Source organism: Lethenteron reissneri, chromosome 55 (assembly GCF_015708825.2).
Source record: "Lethenteron reissneri isolate LAM-NWPU_2019-01 chromosome 55, ASM1570882v1, whole genome shotgun sequence".
Taxonomy (NCBI): Eukaryota; Metazoa; Chordata; class Hyperoartia; order Petromyzontiformes; family Petromyzontidae; genus Lethenteron; species Lethenteron reissneri.
The window spans coordinates 8,133,457-8,154,040 of NC_083833.1; the positions used below are offsets into that span (position 1 = coordinate 8,133,457).

Below are 20,584 nucleotides of genomic sequence, written 5' to 3' on the forward strand. Positions count from 1 at the left end.
TTTGTAACAATGGTTTATTTTTTTGCATTTGTGGTGAATTGTTGGAATTCTTTAAAAAAAAAATCTTAACATTTTTGTTACTTATTCTTGGTTCTTTCGGTAAAGTCACGTAGAAGAGAATTAAAAATGTTAAACTTTCGTGACTGCAGGGATTCATATTCTTGGTTCTTTCGGTAAAAGTCACGAAGAAGGGAAATAATCAAATAAATTTAACTTTATTATTTCATTATTCTTTTATTACTTCACTTCTACGTGACTTTACCGAAAGAACCAAGAATATGAATCCCTGCAGTCACGAAAGCTTTAAATCGAAATTTTTGTTACTTCTTTATCTTTTCATTCGGTGCCCCCTTGTGACCGACTGGGCCCCTATGCGTCACATGCGGCTGCTACGTGACTTTACCAAAACAACTAAGAGTATGAATCCTTGCAGTCACGAAAGCTTCAAATCTAGAATGCTACGTACCCACCAGTCATCGTTGCGCCCCTGGCAGGGCTGAATACCGGCATCTATGCCACCCACCCCCTCCGCCCCGACCCCCCACAAGACTGATGTAGCTAACTCGACTGGTCCAACAAACAAAATCTCACCGAGAAAAAAACTTTATGGCACGTGAAATTGTGTTTTTTTATGTAATGTTGATATGTTTATTTGTGCAGGTATTTTTTAACATACTTGCCCTGCTCCGATTTAGTTTTATTTGTTTTACTTTTTGTTATTTTGGTGGCCCACGTCACACTCTTGACGATGTACTTTGTTGAACTTCTTTCGCACCGTACGTAGCCAACCGTACCTGATCGGAGGTGCGGGGAAAAGGACAACAAACCTACACACAATGAGACCAACCTGGTCTCCTTGAGTTCTCATATTGGTGACACCAAATAAAACAAAACAAACGGTGATGGCTTTTGAAATGAATCTGATATACCAGAGATAATTGGTCACAGTGGTGAGCCATGCCACTGGACATGGCCACAGTTGTGAGCCATGCCGGTGTAGTGACAATATACAATAGTGGGCAGTAGTAGTAGGTTTTTACCCTTTCAACTGGTACAAAACTGACACCTTTATACAAGGCATCATGTTTGCAATAACCACAACACAAGCAGTCAAAATGCAAACAAAAAGAAACAACTCTGATGATGATAATGATATGCACTGTCCTTGAAGTTGATTGGTCCACACCCGAGACAGCTTTCCCTAGAGCCTAGTCTCCATTGGTGTTGGACCAGACGACTGCCAAAAGGCGCACAACTCAAAGACAGCGCACCATCAGAGTACTGAGAGCTCGGGGCAAGCACTTACACTATGAGACCTCCTTTACCAGTGGCAAAATATAGGTGTAGGGTTTTACCCTTTAAACTGGTACAAAACTGACACCTTTATTCAAGGCATCATGTTTGCAATAACCACAACACAAGCAATCTGAAGGGCGACAATTAGCATATAAGGGGCGGAGCTTCGATGCACGTGCGCGTGTTCTGACTGCGGGGAGCGGCTGGATTTGTGGAGAAAGGCGGGGTTCGAGGACAGGGGGTGTGGTATGGTATTCTTAGGTTTTTTCGGTAAAGTCACGTAGGTAAAAAATTAAAATTAATAAAAGTAAAATAAAATAAAATTACTTGATACAGCAATCGTGCTGTGACGGTTCCACCTGAAGACGGAAGCTTGTGTTGCCTCCGAAACGTCGTGATTTTTATTTTTATTTTATTTTACTTTTATTCATTTTAATATTTTACCTACGTGACTTTACCGAAAAAACTTAAGAATATGAATCCTTGCAGTCACGAAAGCTTCAAATCTAGAATTGGTGTGGTATGGGTGAAGAGGGAGTGGTTTGGGTGAAGAGGGAGTGGTTTGGGTGAAGAGGGAGTGGTTTGGGTTAAGAGGGCGTGGTTTGGGGGAGGGGGCGTGGTTTGGGGGAGGGGGCGTGGTTTGGGGGAGGGGGCGTGGTTTGGGGGAGGGGGGCGTGGTTTGGGGGAGGGGGGCGTGGTTTGGGGGAGGGGGGAGTGGTTTGGGGGAGGGGGCGTGGTTTGGGGGAGGGGGCGTGGTTTGGGGAGGGGGCGTGGTTTGGGGGAGGAGGGCGTGGTTTGGGGGAGGGGCGTGGTTTGGGGGGGGGGGCGTGGTTTGGGTGTAGGGGGCGTGGTTTGGGGGAGGGGGCGTGGTTTGGGGAAGGGGGGCGTGGTTTGGGGGAGGGGGGCGTGGTTTGGGGGAGGGGGCGTGGTTTGGGGGAGGGGGCGTGGTTTGGGGGAGGGGGCGTGGTTTGTCTGTGGGGTGGGGTTAAGAGGCGGGGCTCGGGGTGCCGGGGGGCGGGGCTCCAGTCCACGTGGACTTGGCAGTTCTCTTCGTGGCGGCCACACGAACCGCAGAGACACCTCCAGCTGCCCCGGTGAGATTCGCCTCGTCTCTCGCGTCTCGCCATTACCCGTCTACCCCCTGCCTTGTCCTTCAGTTCTTCCTGCTGTGTGTCCGTGTCACCCCGTATCCCTCTGCCTTGCCTTTTAAGTTCTCCCCGCAGTGTCTCCCCGTTTATCCTCCTGCCTCGTCTTACAGCTATGCCTGCCGTGTCTTCACGTGCCCACCCACCTGTCCTGTCTTGTGTAACGCCTCTAAAACCCTCGTCTCCCTGTGCCTCGTCTCCTTGTGTCACTCTCTCTCTACCTTGCGGTGTGTCTCCCTCTGTCTCCCCTTCCGTGTCTCTGCCGGTGTCTCGCTCTCTCTCTCTTGCAGTGCATCGTGCGTGCCCCGTGTCCCCTCGTCTGCCCGACCTCCCGTTTCTTCCTCCGCCTTGCCTCCCGTGCAAGGCTTCATTACAGCCGGGCCTGTAGTTACTTAAACTGATTGTTTAATTTCCACCAGGTAAGCACCCCCCCCTCCCCCCTCTAAGCTGCGCAGATCTTCATTTCGTTTTTTTCAGACACGACCTGGCTATCACAAACGACGAGGTGGCTCTTAATGATCATCGCATGGGCAATTCTGGCAATCGAATTGCACCCCGGCAACACCCGCCGCGTACAGCTCACAGATCCGTCTGTGACAATTAGTCAGGAGCCGCCTGCTTGCTTTACTGCCTTGTCTCCAGTGCCGGATTATCCCAGTAGCACAAGTAGCTACGGATGTAGCTAAGGGCCCCGACACTTTCAAGGGCCACGCGTTAAATGCTTTCAAGCTGTCAATTCCGGTTCGGTGGCCTGTAGAATATGTTACAAAGGGGCCCTAAAATAAAAAAAAAACCGTTAATATTAAAACACATTTTTAACTTTCATAGTAAAGTAATTGTATTTTTCATTTGCTTTCCAGCCAGATAATACGACAAATCGCTAACCTTATACACCCGGTCGTTCATAAAAGTTGAAGGCGGTATAGTACTATAGTAATAGAGCAAGTGCAGAATCACTGAACCGGAATTGATAGCTTGAAAGCATTTAGCGCGGGGCCCTTGAAAGTGCGGGGCCCGTAGCTACTACATGTGTAGCTACTTGTGCTACTGGGATAATCCGGCACTGATCTGACTCAACAGACATCCAACTCTCTTCAAGGAAAGAACGACCGCCCCCTTGTTCTCAACGAGGTGTGAATGAAAACAACGGTGTGTGTCGTCTTCCCATTGGTAAACATCCCCCACTTCTGCTGGATGAAGTCCTCCTCTCAAGTCGGAAGAGTTTCAACGTATTAATTCTAGATTTGAAGCTTTCGTGACTGCAAGGATTCATACTCCTAGGTTTTTTCGGTAAAGTCACGTAGGTAAAAAATAAAATTTAAAGTTAATAAAAGTAATAATGGAAATAAAATAAAACAATAAATCACGACGTTTCGGAGGCAACACAAGTCTCCGTCATCAGGTGATGCAATAATTTTAGCTGTGACGGTCCCACCTGATGACGGAGACTTGTGTTGCCTCCGAAACGTCGTGATTTATTATTTAATTTTATTTCCATTATTACTATTATTAACTTTTAATTTTATTTTTTACCTACGTGACTTTACCGAAAAAACCTAAGAGTAAGTTTCAACGTACTTCCATCGTTGGCAATTTGCGGCCGGCGATTCTATGAATGGGCACGATTCGGGGGTGGGGGGGGGGTCACAATTCAAGAATCCCATTGTCTCTCTTTTCCTTTGTCTTGTTTTCTGGGGGTTTGTTCCCGAGAATTTGGAGTTTCCTTTGGCCTAAATGTAACGTTAGCATATCAAATGTCATCCAACTTGAATACATCGCACGGTTACATTCTTCCATACGACGATTTCACGCAAGTGACCCCGAGTTTTGGAATTCATCTTTTAATCGCTGTAAGAATCGCGCACCTCCCGATAAAAAATTTTCCCCACCCACCTACAATTAGCACAGTTGGCTATGCACGGTGCGAAAGAAGTTCAACGTACAGTACATAAAATAATCGGCATCTCCTTTCTACTTTTACCCGATACAGACACGATTACATTATGTAGGGGATTCATTCTCTATCTCACACAGTAGCTGCTTCACCAGAGACTCCAGCAAGTGGCGTAGCTATCAAGTATGCAGGCGGTGCAACTGCCCATGAGACCCACCAGCCAGAGTTACTGGTAGGAACCTCTGGTTACACCAGCCCACAGGGGATTATTGTGTCCGTCCGTCGTGCGGGGAGGGGCTGGTTGGGGAGGGGCTGGTTGGGGGCTGGTTGGGGGCTGGGTGGGGGCTGGGTGGGGGGTGGGTGGGGCTGGGTGGGGAGGCGCTGGTCACCCCGTGGTGCCCTTATAAAACTCAACGTTTAACATACTCATGCTGGCTTGTGCCCGCCCTCAGTCTGCCATATTTGCGGAATAGACCACGCCGCCGTTGACCCTGGCCATTGACCGAGCAACCCAACGTTCCTACCAGCTCCCTCCGCAGGAATGTTTTTTTTCAGAAGCGACCTGGCCGCATGTGATAGCCCAACGAAGTGGCTTATCATCTGTGGAAATTTATAGTAGCCAAATACTCTAAACGCGTGATGTTGATTCTTCATGTGGAGGGGGGGGAAAAAACGAAGGAGCTTGAGAACAATCCACACGGCCATGGAGAGAGAGAGACATGGAAACTCCAAATCTGCACATTTCTCTTCTTCCTCTGCCCCAACTCACCCTGCCTTAGTTCCCTCCTGTTTTATATAAACAAGCAGGCACCATATCTCGCTGGGACCTAAGATTGGCCTGCACGCCAGAGACGGCCTTCTTTTGTGGCCTTGTCCCCACCAGTGTTAGACCAGAGAACACCAAGAGGCGAACACTACAAAGGCAATGCAACTATGGAAACGCGTATAGCTCGGGTAGAACTTAAAGAAGGATGTCTCTGGTGTAGGCCAAGCAGTTTCAAAGACAATACAGTAGAACCTCGGAGATCGAACGCACCAGAACTCGAACAAATCGGTGTTCAATCGATGTTTCCGAACATTTTTTGCCCCGGAAACCGAACGAAATTCGGAGGTCGAACGGCCAATCGCGACTTGAAAGAACCTGTACGGCTGAGACGCGTATGGCCAGCGTGTGTGACTCTTGCCCAGACAAAGGGGGCTTCCCTTCCAAACAATAACACCATCACCTCCTCCTCCTCCTCCTCACCACCTTCCACTCAAGCCATCAACTCTCCTTACTACAGCTAAAGTGAAGTTCTATGTTCATTTATTTCATTTATTCCATATATTTATTCATTTATCTATTGTGTTTCTTGTTTTTTGCATGATTTTATGCATGTAATTACTGTAAACTTCGTGTAAAAATGCTTTATAATGACAGATTTCTTGTGTCTGGAACCAATTAATGTCATTTACATTAATTCTTACGGGGAAAATTAATTCGGTGTTCGAACAAATCGGTGTTCGAATGGCCTTCTGGAACGAATTAAGTTCGATCTCCGGGGTACCACTGTACATATATTATCAGAGGGTGTTGCATGTTTTTCCACAAGTAGGTGTGGTCAATTCAGTCTTGAGGCCTTGCAAAAAGGTTTCAATGCGGAGTATGAACATCTTCACCTCCTGTTTTATTGCCATAAAAGGGTTAAAACCTTGGTGAACTTCAGAAACGCCTTGATTGGTCGTGCATATATTTGGGCTGCTTACTTTCTGTAATTGTCTTGATGGTATGCACTTACTAACTAACCTCCGTTGCACAAATTCCATCTTTGATCCATAGTAGTTTTTTTTGGGTTTGATCACGTTAATATGAATGTGTCGTTAAACCCGCCACCACCCGACACAGCCAATCGGTAAGGGTTGTCACGTAAACAGAACGTGCCAAGCCACAACATTTACAATCATTATCGTTCGCGTCGTTATGGAGAATCTAGGTAACAACATTCACGAGCGAATACTATAGCCGTGTGTACTGCGTGTATGTATGTACGGTATGTTGAACTTCTTTTGCACCAGATGTAGCCAACCGTGCTAATCGGAGGTACTTTGTGTGTATGCACGCACTATGTGTACTTGTGTATATGTGCTATGTACCACATAGTGTAGCGGTTAGCGCGCTGCGCTACGAACCCGAGTTCGATTCCCGCTCACGGCCAACACCGGTGACGATTATCTGAACCGGTCCTGGGCCTCCCCTAGGTCGACTCGGCCTCAAATGAGTACCTGGTGTGATGTGTAAACATCGCCACTAGGGCGACAAAGGTGGTCGGGCGTGGTGTTGGCCACCTACCCCCTTGTGTGCCGTGTCGGCCCACATAGGTGCTTGCTAACAGCACTTGCCCCTACAGTCTGTTAAGGCTATACTTGGGGATCTTTGTCTTTGTGTATCTGTACTGCGTGTACTGTGTTAACTGTACTGTGTGTGCGTGCTGCGTATCTGTACTTTGTACTGTGGATGTGATTGTGTACGCTTTTGCGTCGCAATGTTCTGATTTTCACATTTTATTATTTTCGAGTCGGAGCGCGTAAGTAAAATGTGTGTGCCGTAAATCCCTCCTCCACCCGACACAGCCACTTAATTAAGTTGTCACGTGATTGAACAAGCGCGGCCAATGTAATTACCGATTCGGCAGCACGTTTGATGTTCACGTGACAACTTCGTTAATTCGTTGTGTCGGGTGGAGGAGGGATTACGACACAAACTTATTACTTTTTTAATTCGTGCCTGGTGTTGCCCGAGGCCGTTGCAATGTCTTATTTGTATGTGGTGGTGATGGGGGCGTCAGTCTCGCAAATTGTATCTCTCTCAACGCTACAGAATTTGTAACGCGCGCAGATTTTCGCACAAGGAGGCGCCAGAAACCACGAGCGAGCGGGAAGGCAGCCGGAACCGGCACCAACAGTTGCCCAAGCTCTGTGGTCCTACGTTGGTACGTTTTTGATGCCCCGTGCCCGTTATCCAGCACTGCGGAGGGGGCAGCGAGGCTTGGTGTATCGCACAAATGTTTAGCGGTGCTCCCTTCCTGTGAGTGGTTGAGTTGACATACCCTTGCTCGCCAGGAGATGGCAGTACAGCAAGTGGATTAATCTCCCATTTCCATCTGTGCGGAGATTGAGCGTTGCCCCCCCCCCCCCACCCCTCTCCGGCTACTCCCATGAACACTCAGTTACCGATTCTAGATTAGAAGTTTTCGTGACTGCAAGGATTCATACTCTTAGGTCACGTAGGTAAAATAAATAATAAATAATAGAAATAATAATAGAAATAAAATAATAAATCACGACGTTTCGGAGGCAACACAAGTCTCCATCATCAGGGGGACCGTCACAGCCAGATTTACTGTATCAAGTGAGGCAAAATTCCAAGAGTCAAGCTCTTAAACTTGTATTTAAGAGCTTGGCGTTTCAGAGGCAACACTTGTATTTAAGAGCTTGTCTCTTGGAATTTTGCCTCACTTGAGACAGTAAATCTGGCTGTGACGGTCCCCCTGATGATGGAGACTTGTGTTGCCTCCGAAACGTCGTGATTTATTATTTTATTTCTATTATTATTTCTATTATTTATTATTTATTTTTACCTACGTGACTTTACCGAAAAACCTAAGAGTACTCAGTAACCGAGTTTGTCAAACTTCCCCAAACAGGGCCCGATGCTGGAGCCAGTTTCTGCTACCGTTTTAAATTCTTTATATTAAGTTCGCTTGCTTGCGTGCTTGCGTGCTTGCGTGCTTGCTTGCTTGCTTACGACCGTGCAAATCTTTCGGTCGTTTTTAACCCACTTCCCGTGATCCAATCGAGCTGACATTTTCCACACAGACTCGTTGTGCGTGACAATTAATTTTCGTGAAATTTTTTTTCCAAAATGTTACACTGTTTAGGGAAAAAAAAAATTATATTTAATTACCAATTGCGTAATGCTGGCAGACAATCATCTGACCCATAGGTGGCAGCCATCTCAAGCCAGAGGACAAGAGGACTCTAGCCGCCACGCATATAAAGGATTTATAGTGAAAAACTTTGTTTTTACGGGTACATTTTTTTAGTCTTAGTTTTATCGACCGGTTTCCCGCGCCTCCCGAATCCTCCCAGAATCTGGGCATGGCGCACACGTAACTTGAACTCGCCTTAACCAGCCGTCTCTGCACTGCGTGTGCTGCGCATGGGTAACTCCCGAATCCTCCCAGAATCTGGGCACGGCGCACACGTAACTTGAACTCTCGTTAACCGGCCGCCGTCTCTGCACTGCATGTGCTGCGCATGGGTAACTCACGTGGGGAGCTCTGCAGGTACTTGCTCTTTAGGAGCCCAATGCTGACCACCTTCCCGTGGAAGGCGGCGTCCGAGTCGTCCTCCTTCGCCGCCGACGCCACCTTCTTCCCCCTCATTCGCTGGACGAAGCCCAGGAGCTTGTTGGCCATGGCCAGCTAGCGGAACGCACTCCCCGTGGTGCAACGCGAAGCCGCGCTCGTGCGTGCGGTGTCTGCCTTGCGTGTGCTCTTGGTCGGTGCTGTGTGTTGTCGTCTTTGTTGTTGTCGTCAGCTTTCAACAGTCAATTCCTTCCTTTCCTTGGTGGTTGCTCTTGTCCAGTTAAGAGGTAAAGGCGCAGCCCTGCAATTGCTCGCTCGCGCCACTGCCCGGCGGGAAGGGTCTCCACACTCTCGAGAGTGTTGCTTTGGCCTACTCTTCCACTCTCTTCTTGTCCAGAAGCGTCATCCGAATGCGCCGGCGGACATGGAGACCACTTCGCCGTTCCAGCTCTCGAACCGCGCGTGCGCTTCGATCGAGCCGCTTTACCGACAGGAGACCGGAGCGCGGGCTGCCGTCGTGTCGAGGGAGGCTCGCCGATTGGCGCCGTAGCTGCTGCTCGAGGGCGGTGGGCGGGTGGTGGGGGGGGGTGTGGGGGGGTGTGGGGGGGGGCCAAGGAGGGCCCGTCACTCACGCCCGCGGGACGGACTCGGCGGTGGCCGGAGATGTGTTCCAGACCGGGGCGGCAAACGGCCGACGGGAATGTGGCGTTGGCGCTCGCTTGAAGGGCACGTGGCGCCCGTCTGCTCGAGATAGCGTGGAAGTATTGGGCCCGTTTTTAGTTGAGGATTCGCACGGGGTGCAGGGCGGCGTTCAGAGGTGCGTGAAGTCTCGCTGTGGGCGGCGGCGTAGCGGGAGCGTGGCTTCGGGTTGGCATTTATTGGGTGCTGCTCACAAACGGTTGGCATGAGCTCTGGTGCAACTAATGAAATGGGGGGGGGGGCCCTCCCCCTCTTCATAGCCTGGCACTTGGGGCCCCTCTGGCCCGTGGGCCCCAGTACACACTCAATGGATACCCCCCCCCCCACCCTCGGTGTAAGTTGATGAATCTCAGTGAGAGTCTACGGATCTCTGTAGGTTTACGGGCCTTGGTTGGTGCTTGTACATTACTGTACTCCCAACATGGGCCCCTTGGTTAGCCACGGTTTGGCTATGTACAATTTCGAAATAAGTTCAACGAACGTGCATGGCCGAGGTCGTGTTGGGGTGATGCGCACGTGCTCGGGGTCACACGGGTCTCCCCGCGTACCCACAAGCCTCTACTCTCGCTTGAAATCGTCGGACGGCGGCGTCTCCCGTCTGTGCGGGCGCCCAGGCCGGCACCGGCGGAGGAGGAGGCGGCGACGCGCTCCGTGCATGAGCTCCGTGCGCTTCCCGCGGGCCCCGCCGTGGGTCCTCGCCGATGCCACCGTGTCGCTGAGGGCCCCTTCGGAGTACAGGGCCACGGGCACCGTACAGATCGTCGCCACCGCCGCTCGGCCCGAGTATGGCCAGGTGAGCGAGGGTAGCCGTGCTCGTTGGGGGCACCTGTCACTGCTGTTGTCTTCACGGTTGTCATTTTCATCATCATTTTCGAAGCTGGCACGCAGTGTGCTAAAACCGCTGCAGGCCACAACATTTGTCTGCCAACGACGTCGCAAGATCTCAAAACGCCCGCTGGGAAGCAAGACAGCACCATTGCGTGTTGGTCAACACAACCGCAGTATTAACCAGGGCGCCCACCGGGTTCGAAGCGCAAAACAAGTGGCGAACACTCTATCGTTTGGCTGTGGCTAGCGATTGACATCATTGCTGTCTGGTGTTTCACACTGCGAAGGCACAAAGATCGCCCCGTGTGGCCTTAACAGACTTCTGGGGTAAGCGCAGTTAGCGAGCACCTAATGAAGGCTGGCACGGTACACGAGAGGGGGTGGGTGGTCAGCACCACACCCGACCACCTTTTGTCTCCTCCGTGCTGATGTTTACACTACCAGGTACCCCATTTGAGGCTGAGCCAAGCAGTTAAAATATTCGGCACTGTTGTTGGTCGCTGGGTTCGTAGCGCAGCGCGCTAACCACAAAGCTAACCGCTCCCCATAAATAAATACCACTTTTGCCACCATCACAATTATAATCTTATCCATAAAATTATCACCACCGTCATCGCAATCAAAACTCGCTGCACTTGAGAACCCGGCTTCATCACAACTCTTGTCATTATGATGCGAGTCTACGAGTCTCTATGTGAGCCTGTGGTTCTTAATGTAAATCTGTGGGTGTCTATGCAAGTCATTCACTTGGCTGAAACCATGAACTCGCTTCACTCGTGAATCCGGTTTAATTGAGGGCAGTGGACACCTGGATTCGAACTCGGCTCTCAGCACTCTGACCTCTGAGCCACTCGCTCTTCTCATTGACAAGCTGGCTTCGGTGTCATCGAGCGTACCTCCTTGAAAGTTCCCCGCGACGGGAGTTTGTAATTCACTTTCCCCTCTACCTCTCCTTGTCGGGAGGGAGGAGAGTGGCTTGCTGAAGGAGTGAAGGCGGCTGTGGTTGTCAAGGCAAGAACGGCTTTGCGCGGGAGCTCTTATCGAGTTGGTGGGATTCCAATTCCATACTCGGTCACGGATATTCCCACCGTGCCCCAATTAGATTGCTGTGCTCCTGCCGACTGCCAGGCGCCCGTCAGTTCCCCGCCCTGTTTAAGGCACTCGGTCGCCTCCGGTCGGGTCGCACATTCGCACAAAGGTGCCCGGTCTCCTTATCTTGTGTAGATTTAAATAGTAGCACATTAATACGAGGTGCCTTTTCAACACAATTATTATACACTTTTGTGCATAAGGTAATGGTGGATGAAATAGAGCGGCGGTGTAGTTACGGTGACTTTTGCGAGAAGAGGTGGGGGGTGGTTAAGGTAGGGGTAGTGGGAGGGGTTGTGATAGGGGTAGTGATAGGGGTTGGGGGTAGGCCTTGTCGTAGCTAGTGGACGGGGGCAGGGAGTAGCAGGGACAGTGGTGAGGGTAGGGGTAGTGATAGGGCTAGTGATGGGAGTAGGGGTAGTGATAGGGCTAGGGATAGTGATGGGGGTTGAGGTGGTGAATAGGTGTTGAGGTAGGCCTGGTCGTAGCTGGTGGGTTGGGGGTAGGGAGTAGCACAGAGGTCGCAAACGAGTTTTGATTCCTTACCTGTACCCGGCCGCACCAGGGTCGCAAACGGGTACCCATACCCAACCGGGTACGGGTATCGGGTAGGGTACGGGTATCGGGTACCCGGTTGCGACCTCTGGAGTAGCAGTAGCAGGGTGGGCTAAGGAGAAGAGGAGAACTTTAAGGGGGGGGGGTGAAAGCGGGAACCCATTGGGGTCACGGCACTTAATATCGCAAACTTCCGTCTCTGAGAATTAGAAATATGATCGGTTTGACTGTGATGTGACGAACAGCACTTTCCGTAACAGTGCGGGTGGGCGAGTGCTTGACACCCCCCCCACCCACCGTGTGGGCCAGGGGTCGCTCGCAGACATCTCAAGAGGCAGCTCCGAGTGACCTCTGCTTCCGCGAGCCATTCTCTGCCCAACACGAAGCATTGCGCTGCACCTTCGTCCCGTGAGACAACCGGCGGATAGCTAACGATCGAGGTGACATCGTGGAAGAATGCAAATTAAAACAACAAATAAGTAATATTTAAAAATACTTTTTTTAAAACACGCTTTAATGAAATGTACCATACTCGTAATAGCAGAACTCCACGACTCCAGGATGTGGCCGCAAAGCTTGCCATAACGTAAGGGGCCGTAGTGATTTACAGCCAATGTGAGTTGAGCGTGGACAATTAGACCCAAGCCGAAAACATAACATATAAAAAGAATGTTTACAAATATTTTTTTTTTGATAGAAAGTTTGCAGTCGATACCACATTGGAAAGTGGGTTAAAATTGAGTTACAAGATTTGAGGATACGACAACAGAGTGATTTATATTAAAGCGGTTGTCCCTCTGTCTCCCGCGTGTCCCCATACCCGGGGTGAGCGGTAGTGTAATAGCGGTGAGCGCTACGCTGCACTACGAACCTGGCAACGCGAGTCCAATTCCCGCTGACAGACGACACCAGTGACGATTATCCAAACCGGTCCTGGGCCTCCCCTAGGTCTACTCGGCCTCCAAATGAGTACCCGGTACGGTGCGGAAACATTGCCACTGGGGAGACAAAGGCGGCCGGGCGTGGTGTTGGCCACCCACCCCGTCGTACGCCGTGCTGGCCTTCACGGGTGCTCGCTAACAGCACTTGCCCCAACAGTCTGTTGAGGCTATACGGGGGATCTTTGTGTAAGTGTTTCGGAATCCCCTGTCTACCCCCCCCACCGACCGTTTCCCAGGGGTTCCACGTCTCCGAGCCCAAGCCGATGGTGAGCTCTTTGACCACGCACAACAAGCCGGACTTGGCAAGGCCTGTGGCCATCAAGCTGTCATGGCCCTCCCACCCCGATTGCGACGACAGGCCCGGCGACGAGCACCTCGCGTCCGGCGCCAGGCCGATCGCCTCTCCGCGGCAGTCGACGCGCTCCAAAGCTCAAGGTCAAAGTTGTCTCCCTGCTCGTCAAATGATGGCGCCGCTTTGTGTTGAGCTTTCGTTTCGTGGCCAGGTCGCTTTTGAAAAAATAAGTTGATGTCTGAGGTGGGCTTTGTCTGGTAAGGATGGGGATGGTTTAGTTTGCGTTGTGTATTGTTTCGGTGATTTGCCTGATTTTCTTGTACTTTGCACTGCTGTCGTGTTTTTGTACTGTTTGTTGTAACGTTCTTACCCGCCCTGACTGGACATTTGTAAAAAAAAAAAAGAGCTTCATAAGAATAGGGTTTACCCTTTCCGCCACTAAAACAGGTGTAAAGATTTTGATTTAAAGCTTTCGTGACTGCAGGGATTCATATTCTTGGTTCTTTCGGTAAAGTCACGTAGAAGGGAAATAATAAAATAATAAAAATAAAACAATAAAATTCTCACGATGTTTCGATTGCACAACAAGCAATCGTCATCATTATGTGTGAAAACCACAGCAAGAAAATTTGAAAAAAGTTTGCCGTACAAATGAGCGCGCCACACGTCCGGCGCGGCGGTGGCGCCGCCGAGTGGCTGAGCCTGGCGGCGCTGATCGGCCCGCAGCTGGAGCCCGCGCCCACTGGCCGGCCCGTCCCCGCGTGGATTGCCGGTGCCCGGCCGCACGCTGGTGCCGGTCCGCAGCAGGATCCCGGCGCTCGCCGGACTTTCTCTCCTCTTCTTGCTCCTCCTCCGCCTCCGGCCTCGGCGATTGGGGGTCAGGATGAGAGCTCCTAGGGGCGGGTGGGCAGGCGGGGGGGGCAGACGGGGGGGGCAGGCGGGGGGGCAGGCGGGGGGGCAGGCGGGGGGGCAGGCGGGGGGGCAGGCGGGGGGGCAGGCGGGGGGGCAGGCGGGGGGGCAGGCAGAGCCAGCGGGAACTGAGCAAGCGCCGGGCACTGCGGTGTACAATTTAGTTCGGTTGGTTGTGTAGCTTACGGTGTTCACCAACAGAGCCAAGAGGAGGAAACCGGGTGGCTCTGAGCGCTGAGCCAGCTTCGCTGAGAGCCTGGGTTCGAATCCGGTTTCTCAAGTGTGGCGAAGATGATGGTGTCAGTCCAGTCCTCGGTGACTTACACCGCGGCCCCGAGTCGTGCACAGAGCCCCCGAGACTGACATAGCAACCCATAGATTCGACATACGCCGAGTTGTGATTTAAACCGGCTTCTCAAGTGTCGCGAGTTGATGATCTCGGCCCTGTAATGTGTATGTTTATACTGTTTGTACTGTGTATATCGTGTGTCTGCACTGTGACTGCACCGTATGCGTACAACCTTGGGGTTTCCGCGATGCTGCCGTGATTGTCCGTCCACTTTTCCAATTTAAGTTTTGATAAAAAAATATTTCTTCCCCGTGGCCGCCGCGCCGTCCCCCGGCAGAACCAAACGAGGCGGGGCTGTCCAGAGCCGCCACCTCGGCGTCATGCCGCGGTGAGGCCCGGCTCGGGCCCCAGCCTCCTGCGGCGCTGACAACCGTTTTCCAGGCAGCCGACCCACGGAGGGCGAGCGGCGCATCGGCGTCGGACTCGAGCCGTGACCGCGAGACGCCGCCGCTGCTGCTGATGCCGCATCAGCTGACGGTGGAGCTGCCGACGCCGCCCTTCGTCGAGTTCTCTTCTTCTTCCTGCTCCTCGTGGTCGACCGTTGGGGGTTTTTGTCGTCTGCCGCGACGGCCGTCGGCGCTGGGTGGAGGCACGGGGGATATGGGCCGGGACATGAGCCGCGACATGAGCCGGGAGGAGGTAAACCGATGGGCAGCGAGCGACTCTCTCCTCGTTGACTGACGGCCATCCCCGGCCCAACGAGCGGCCTACGGCAACTAGACGGGCCGCCACCATTCAGATTTTTTGGCGATGCCGACAAAGATCCCGGTGCGGCTGCCACGGCTGCCATCCAATAACGTTCACGGCTCCGTTGTGGCCGATTTTGACGCTCTTGTCAATGCCAATGATGCGTTAACGCTAACGATACTCTTTGCTGGCGCTGCTGACGACCGTAATGCTTTTGCTGTGGACGATAACGATGGTGCAGATGATAATGACGACGCTCCTGACGGTGCTGGCACCTATGATAACGATGGCGAATTATCACTCTTGCTTCGGACGTCAACGATGGTGGTGGTAATGACGACGTTGCTCTCGCTGCCGACGCTAACGACGACGCCATCGACTGTACTTTGCCGCAGCTGCGCCCCGCCGTGCCTTGCGAGCCGAGGCCGGTGACCCCGCCGACCCTCCTCACGCCGTGGGATTTTGAGCTGGGGCCACGCGCGCCCACTCGACCCGTCATCCCGCCCACCCCGCCGCCACTGCCGTCTGTGTTGACTCAATCCCAGCTGCAGGACACACTGCTCTACCTGCTGCAGGTGCACGGGGCCCCTCCGATTCTACACCGCTCCCCTCTCCTCCCCTCCCCTCTCCTCCCCACCACTCCACTCTCCTCCCCACCACTCCACTCTCTCGCCGTTACACGCACAATCTGGCAGCCGAACTTCCCGTACATGCGGTCATATTTAGATTTAAAGCTTTCGTGACTGCAGGGATTCATCTTCTTGGTTATTTCGGTAAAGTCACGTAGAAGGGAAGTAATAAAATAATAAAAATAAAACATAATAAAATAAAATAATTCTCACGACGTTTCGGCCACAACGCAAGCAGCCGTCCTCAGGTGAAGACCAGGTCTGTCGGGGAGACAGCATCATTCAGACGCTGTCTCCCCGACAGACCTGAGGACGGCTGACGGCTGCTTGCGTTGTGGCCGAAACGTCGTGAGAATTATTTTATTATGTTTTATTTTTATTATTTTATTACTTCCCTTCTACGTGACTTTACCGAAAGAACCAAGAAGATGCGGTCATAGCTTCGATCGTTTCACAGCCGTGCATTTTTTAACACCGTATACAGAACGCCGACCACAAATACATCACCAAAGTGCAACTCCCAAACCAGCGACACCTTACACCTTGCCTTGGAGCACTCCGTTCCGTCTCCATAGACAAAATAAACACTGCGTTTTTAGGTCGACTGGGCCCGGCGCCTCCCCAGGCCAATCACGTAAGTGCTTTCCGTGCGAGCGTTTGTCTAAGCGAGCAAACTCCGCATCTCATCGGCAAACTCCTTATTTTATTTTTGGTTAAATAAGAAACCTTAAGCAAATTGGTAACACTCGTGGCTCCGGAGCAAGAAGGGCCTGGATTAGATTCACGACTCGGGCACCTCTCTGTGTGGCATTTGTATCTCCCCTCCCCCTGTTGTGCGTGGGGTTTTCCTTTGGCTTCTCTGCTTTCCTCCCGTAGCTAAAAACAATACGGACAAATTGGCACGCTTCGCCAAATGCCAGGGTATTGGCGAAACGTGCCACAATGCTGCAACAATAAAAACACGCGAATCACTCGGCTGGGATTTCCACGTGGCGGCGACAACAACATCGCTTCCCTCGCTCAGAAACCTTGGCAGGACCCTCCCTGAAGAAAGAATCTTGAGACTCGGCGAGGCTTCCCTGGGTAAAATCTGCAAAATAGAATGAACCGGGGCGGGGAGGGGAGTGGGCATGACCCTGGGGTCCTCGCACAATCTTTATTTTTTATAGATGTTGCCACCAGATGGCAGCAGACACCGTAGGCGTGCGTGTGCGTTGGCCTTCGATCAGAGGTCGCAAACGGGTTTTGATTCCTTACCCGTACCCGTACCCGGCCGCACCAGGGTCGCAAACGGGTACCCGTACCCTACCCGATACCCGGCTACCCGTACCCGGCCGGGTATCGGGTAGGGTACGGGTACCCGATTGCGACCTCTGGGATGAAGCCATGTTGCAGGCTCTCTATATTTAAGGGACCGTCACAGAAACGACCCCTCTCTTTGTGCCGATATGTGTCCTTTCTCTGTGTGTCCTTGTGATGTCTGTCTGCTTGTATGTCTGTCTATAGTTTTCTAGTTAGATTTTTGTTGCTATTTCTTTTATACCTGATGATGATTGCTTGTGTTGCAATCGAAACGTCGTAATATGCTATTATTTTAATTTATTATTTTATCTTTAGACGTGACTTAACCGAAAGAACCAAAGAATAATTCCTGCAGTCACGAAAGCTTCAAAATTAAGGAAGAGACAAGACGTTGGGAAATGAGTGACAAACGGTTACTCACCAGTGACTCACGGCCTACCCGTACCCGTACCCGGCCGCACCAGGATCGCAAACGGGTACCCGTACCCGGCCGGGTACCCGATTGCGACCTCTTCCTTCGATGGGAAGCGACAGTGCAGCGGCGGTTAGCGCTGCGCTACGAACCCGGCCACCCGGCCTTGATTCCTGCTCACGGTCAACACCAGTGACGATTATCTGAACCGGTCCTGGGCCTCCCCTAGGTCGACTCGGCCTCAAATGAGCACCTGGTGTAGTGTGTAAACACTACTAAGGAGACAAAGGCGGCCGGGCGTGGTGCTGGCCACCCACCAACCGTTGTGCCGTGCCGGCCTTCATAGATGTTCTGTTACAGCACTTGCCCCAACAGTCGGTGAAGATTATACGGGGGGGGGGGGGGGGGATCTTTGCCTGTGCCTTTGTGTGTGTCTCGTAAATGAACTCTACATTTGCTCACGTGAAACATCGGGACGGCCAGAGAAGGAGGAGAAGGGGATCCACCAGGTCATAAGAAATGGACGAGACTGGCCGTGAGAGGTTTGGAGCCGGTAGAGCGGTCATCTTCACTCATTTTCAGAGGGGGGGTGGGGGGGGGGGGGGGGGGGGGAGGGGGGGGGGGCCCCACTTTTGCCGATGAGACCTCACCATTGTGAGGGCCGCCACACATTTTAAACCATTGGGGTTTGACAGCAGCACGACGATGGGTGGGGGTGTTTTCACCATTTTTATTTTTATCTTTTATTTTATTTATTATTTTCTTTACCTACGTGACTTTACCGAAAGAACCAAGAGTATGGATCCTCGCAGTCATAACTTCAAATCTAGAACATTTGTGTATTGTCGGGGGCCGCACTAAAGGCCTCTAGGGGCCGCCAGTGGCCCGCGGGGGGCCCTGCAATGAAGACCGCTGCGGTAGAGATGACGCGTGCTCGCGCTGTGTTGCAGAACGACGACGAATTTGTGGACAGAATCCACCGCGCTTACCTGCACCGCTCCTCTGGCGCCGAGTCGCGAGCCGCCCACCCCCAGTGCCGTCCACGTTGAGCAGCACCCTCGAGGCTCCACGGCGACGACAACGCAAAACCAACCCGGAGGTGGTGGTCGTGACGGCTCCAGCGTTGCGCAACGACCGAACCGTGCGGCCTTACCACCACCAGCAGCAGCGGGGGCGGCGATTTTCAATTTGAATAGCATCTCAACGCAGCTGCGTGCCACAGGACTACGTTGCGGTAGAAGCGGCAGCGAGGTCAGGCCAGGGGAACACGGGGCACCAGCCCAGGACGATACAAACACGGCCCCAAGCACCAACGACAATGAGCCAAAGTGACCGTCAGGGCAGCCAGGGTAGCCAGGGCAGCACCTACGCGCCCCAGGCTTCGCTGGCACCCACCCACTCGCCAAAGAGTCCCCAGGCGGGATCCAAAGTGCCTTGAATGCAGGGGGGGGCACGGGGGGGGGGGGGGCATGCACCCTTCACCTGTGCCGGCTCACCTGGGTCCAGCCGCGTTGTTGATTGGGTGTCCAGGGATGGTTTATGTTATTTGTTGTGTGCCAAAGTTTGAGCGAAATAACCATCACAGCCACGTTCGGGTTCTGGCGGCGTCGGGAGGAAACGTCGGGGGGAAACGCCGAGCCGGCACCGCTGACAATCCTGGGTTTGAATCCGGGTTTCAGCCGGTGATTCGACCGGAATTCTCAAGTGCAGTGGGTGAGTTGACTGTCTTCAGCGCGGTCACCAAAGACTACGCGAAAAATCCTTCTCGCGTTAAATTGCGTCCACCCATTTTTTTTACGTGGGGCTCAGCCCAGCCGCTTGAGAGACTTGAAAACGTAAGGATTTTTTGGGACTTTTTTTTTTTGGCAAGGTCTGTGTAAGTAAAAAAAAAAAATGTGGCCCCATCATGAGCGGATAAAGAGAGACCTGGCCGATTTGGATTTCTTTAGACCCCTCTTCCCACTTTGTCTAGCGGCGATTATGCGCGTCTATCCGGGTTTCGTTTTTTAGGAGAGGGTTCCGGCCCAAGCTTTCACTGTCACGGGGTTGGGGGTTTGGTGGGTGGGAGGGCGATGATGCTACTTACTGTGCTTCATCAAAATTGAGTAAAAAATATATATATACAGGTAATTATTTTCTGCGTTGGTAATGTTTGGCCAGATATCTGTTTAGACGCTTGCAAAGGTAGAGGCCGGTCGGCTGTTGTGTGTGCGCCGTTGTGTGTGTGTGCCGTTGTGTGTGTGTTTGTACACGGCAGTTACTTAGCAGTTTCTTTCCGTGTCGATCGGCACCCCCTAATTCATCGTTGGAGTGCCCTTGCCTTGGACGTCTCGCGTTTGTTTAACAAGCCCCGAGTCGGCCGATGAAATGCGCAAGGTCGAAATCAGCCCGGATTTTGCTCGCTTAGGCAAACGCTCGCACGGAAAGCACTTGCGGGATTGGCCTGGAGCGGCGCCGGGCCCAGTCGACCTTAAAACGCAGTGCATATTTTGTTTGTGGAGACGGAACGGAGTGCTTCGTGGCAAAGTATAAGGTGTCGCTGGTTTGGGAGTTGCACTTTGGTGATGTATTTGTAGTTGACGTTCGTTTGCCTGCGCTGGACGTAAACGAATAAAGAATTTTGGAAAAATCCACACTTTCAGCTCCTGCTTGCTCGCCCGCTCGCTCACCAGCGGTCAGTCGCCTCCTTGTAACGTTTCTGTAGCTACCACACTTACCCACTCACTCATGTTTGCATACTCGAAATGAAGGACGTGGGCAGGTGCTCCAAATCGAGGGCAAACACATTTATTGTGGTTAATCTGTAAAATGGAACAGCACGTGTCACACAGCAATCCAGAACCGAGCCGCCATTAACCACGTGACTGGTGTACAAGTCCGGTTAATATTCTTGGTTCCTTCGGTAAAGTCACATAGAAGGGAAATAATAAAATAATAAAAATTAACATAATAAGATAAAATTCTCACGACGTTTCGGCCACAACGCAAGCAGCTGTCCTCAGCTGAAGAACAGGGCTGTCGGAAAGACAGCGTCCTAATGAACACTGCTAAGCTTGGCAGCGTATTTTTAAGCTGGGTCAGAGGAGGAGAGAGCCTTGACAAAGGAGTTTACATATCAACAGAGGAATTTAGCATATTGATGACAAATGCAGATATGGGATTAGTCACTACTTGTGGAATGTGTCGGTGGTGGGGGATCTCAAAGTCATTA

At 51.9% G+C, this 20,584-nt stretch overlaps 2 protein-coding genes across 2 annotated transcripts in view; one reads left to right on the forward strand and one right to left on the reverse strand.

Moving 5' to 3' along the window:
- LOC133356809 (voltage-dependent L-type calcium channel subunit alpha-1D-like) overlaps nt 1-9,219 on the reverse strand; it is a 62,905-nt gene extending 53,686 nt beyond the window's left edge. Inside the window, exon 1 of the mRNA XM_061574505.1 lies at nt 8,645-9,219. Coding sequence (XP_061430489.1) covers nt 8,645-8,792 — 148 coding nt within the window. The 5' untranslated portion in view covers nt 8,793-9,219. The remainder of the gene's footprint in view (nt 1-8,644) is intronic.
- LOC133356810 (uncharacterized) lies at nt 2,336-19,998 on the forward strand. Its single transcript, XM_061574506.1, has 7 exons — nt 2,336-2,390; nt 7,211-7,304; nt 9,995-10,173; nt 13,030-13,228; nt 14,621-14,982; nt 15,426-15,605; nt 18,324-19,998. Exons 3-7 carry the CDS (start codon nt 10,036-10,038, stop codon nt 18,420-18,422), a joined length of 978 nt encoding a protein of 325 aa, XP_061430490.1. The 5' UTR covers nt 2,336-2,390; nt 7,211-7,304; nt 9,995-10,035; the 3' UTR covers nt 18,423-19,998.
- The last annotated feature ends 586 nt before the right edge of the window (nt 19,999-20,584 follow it).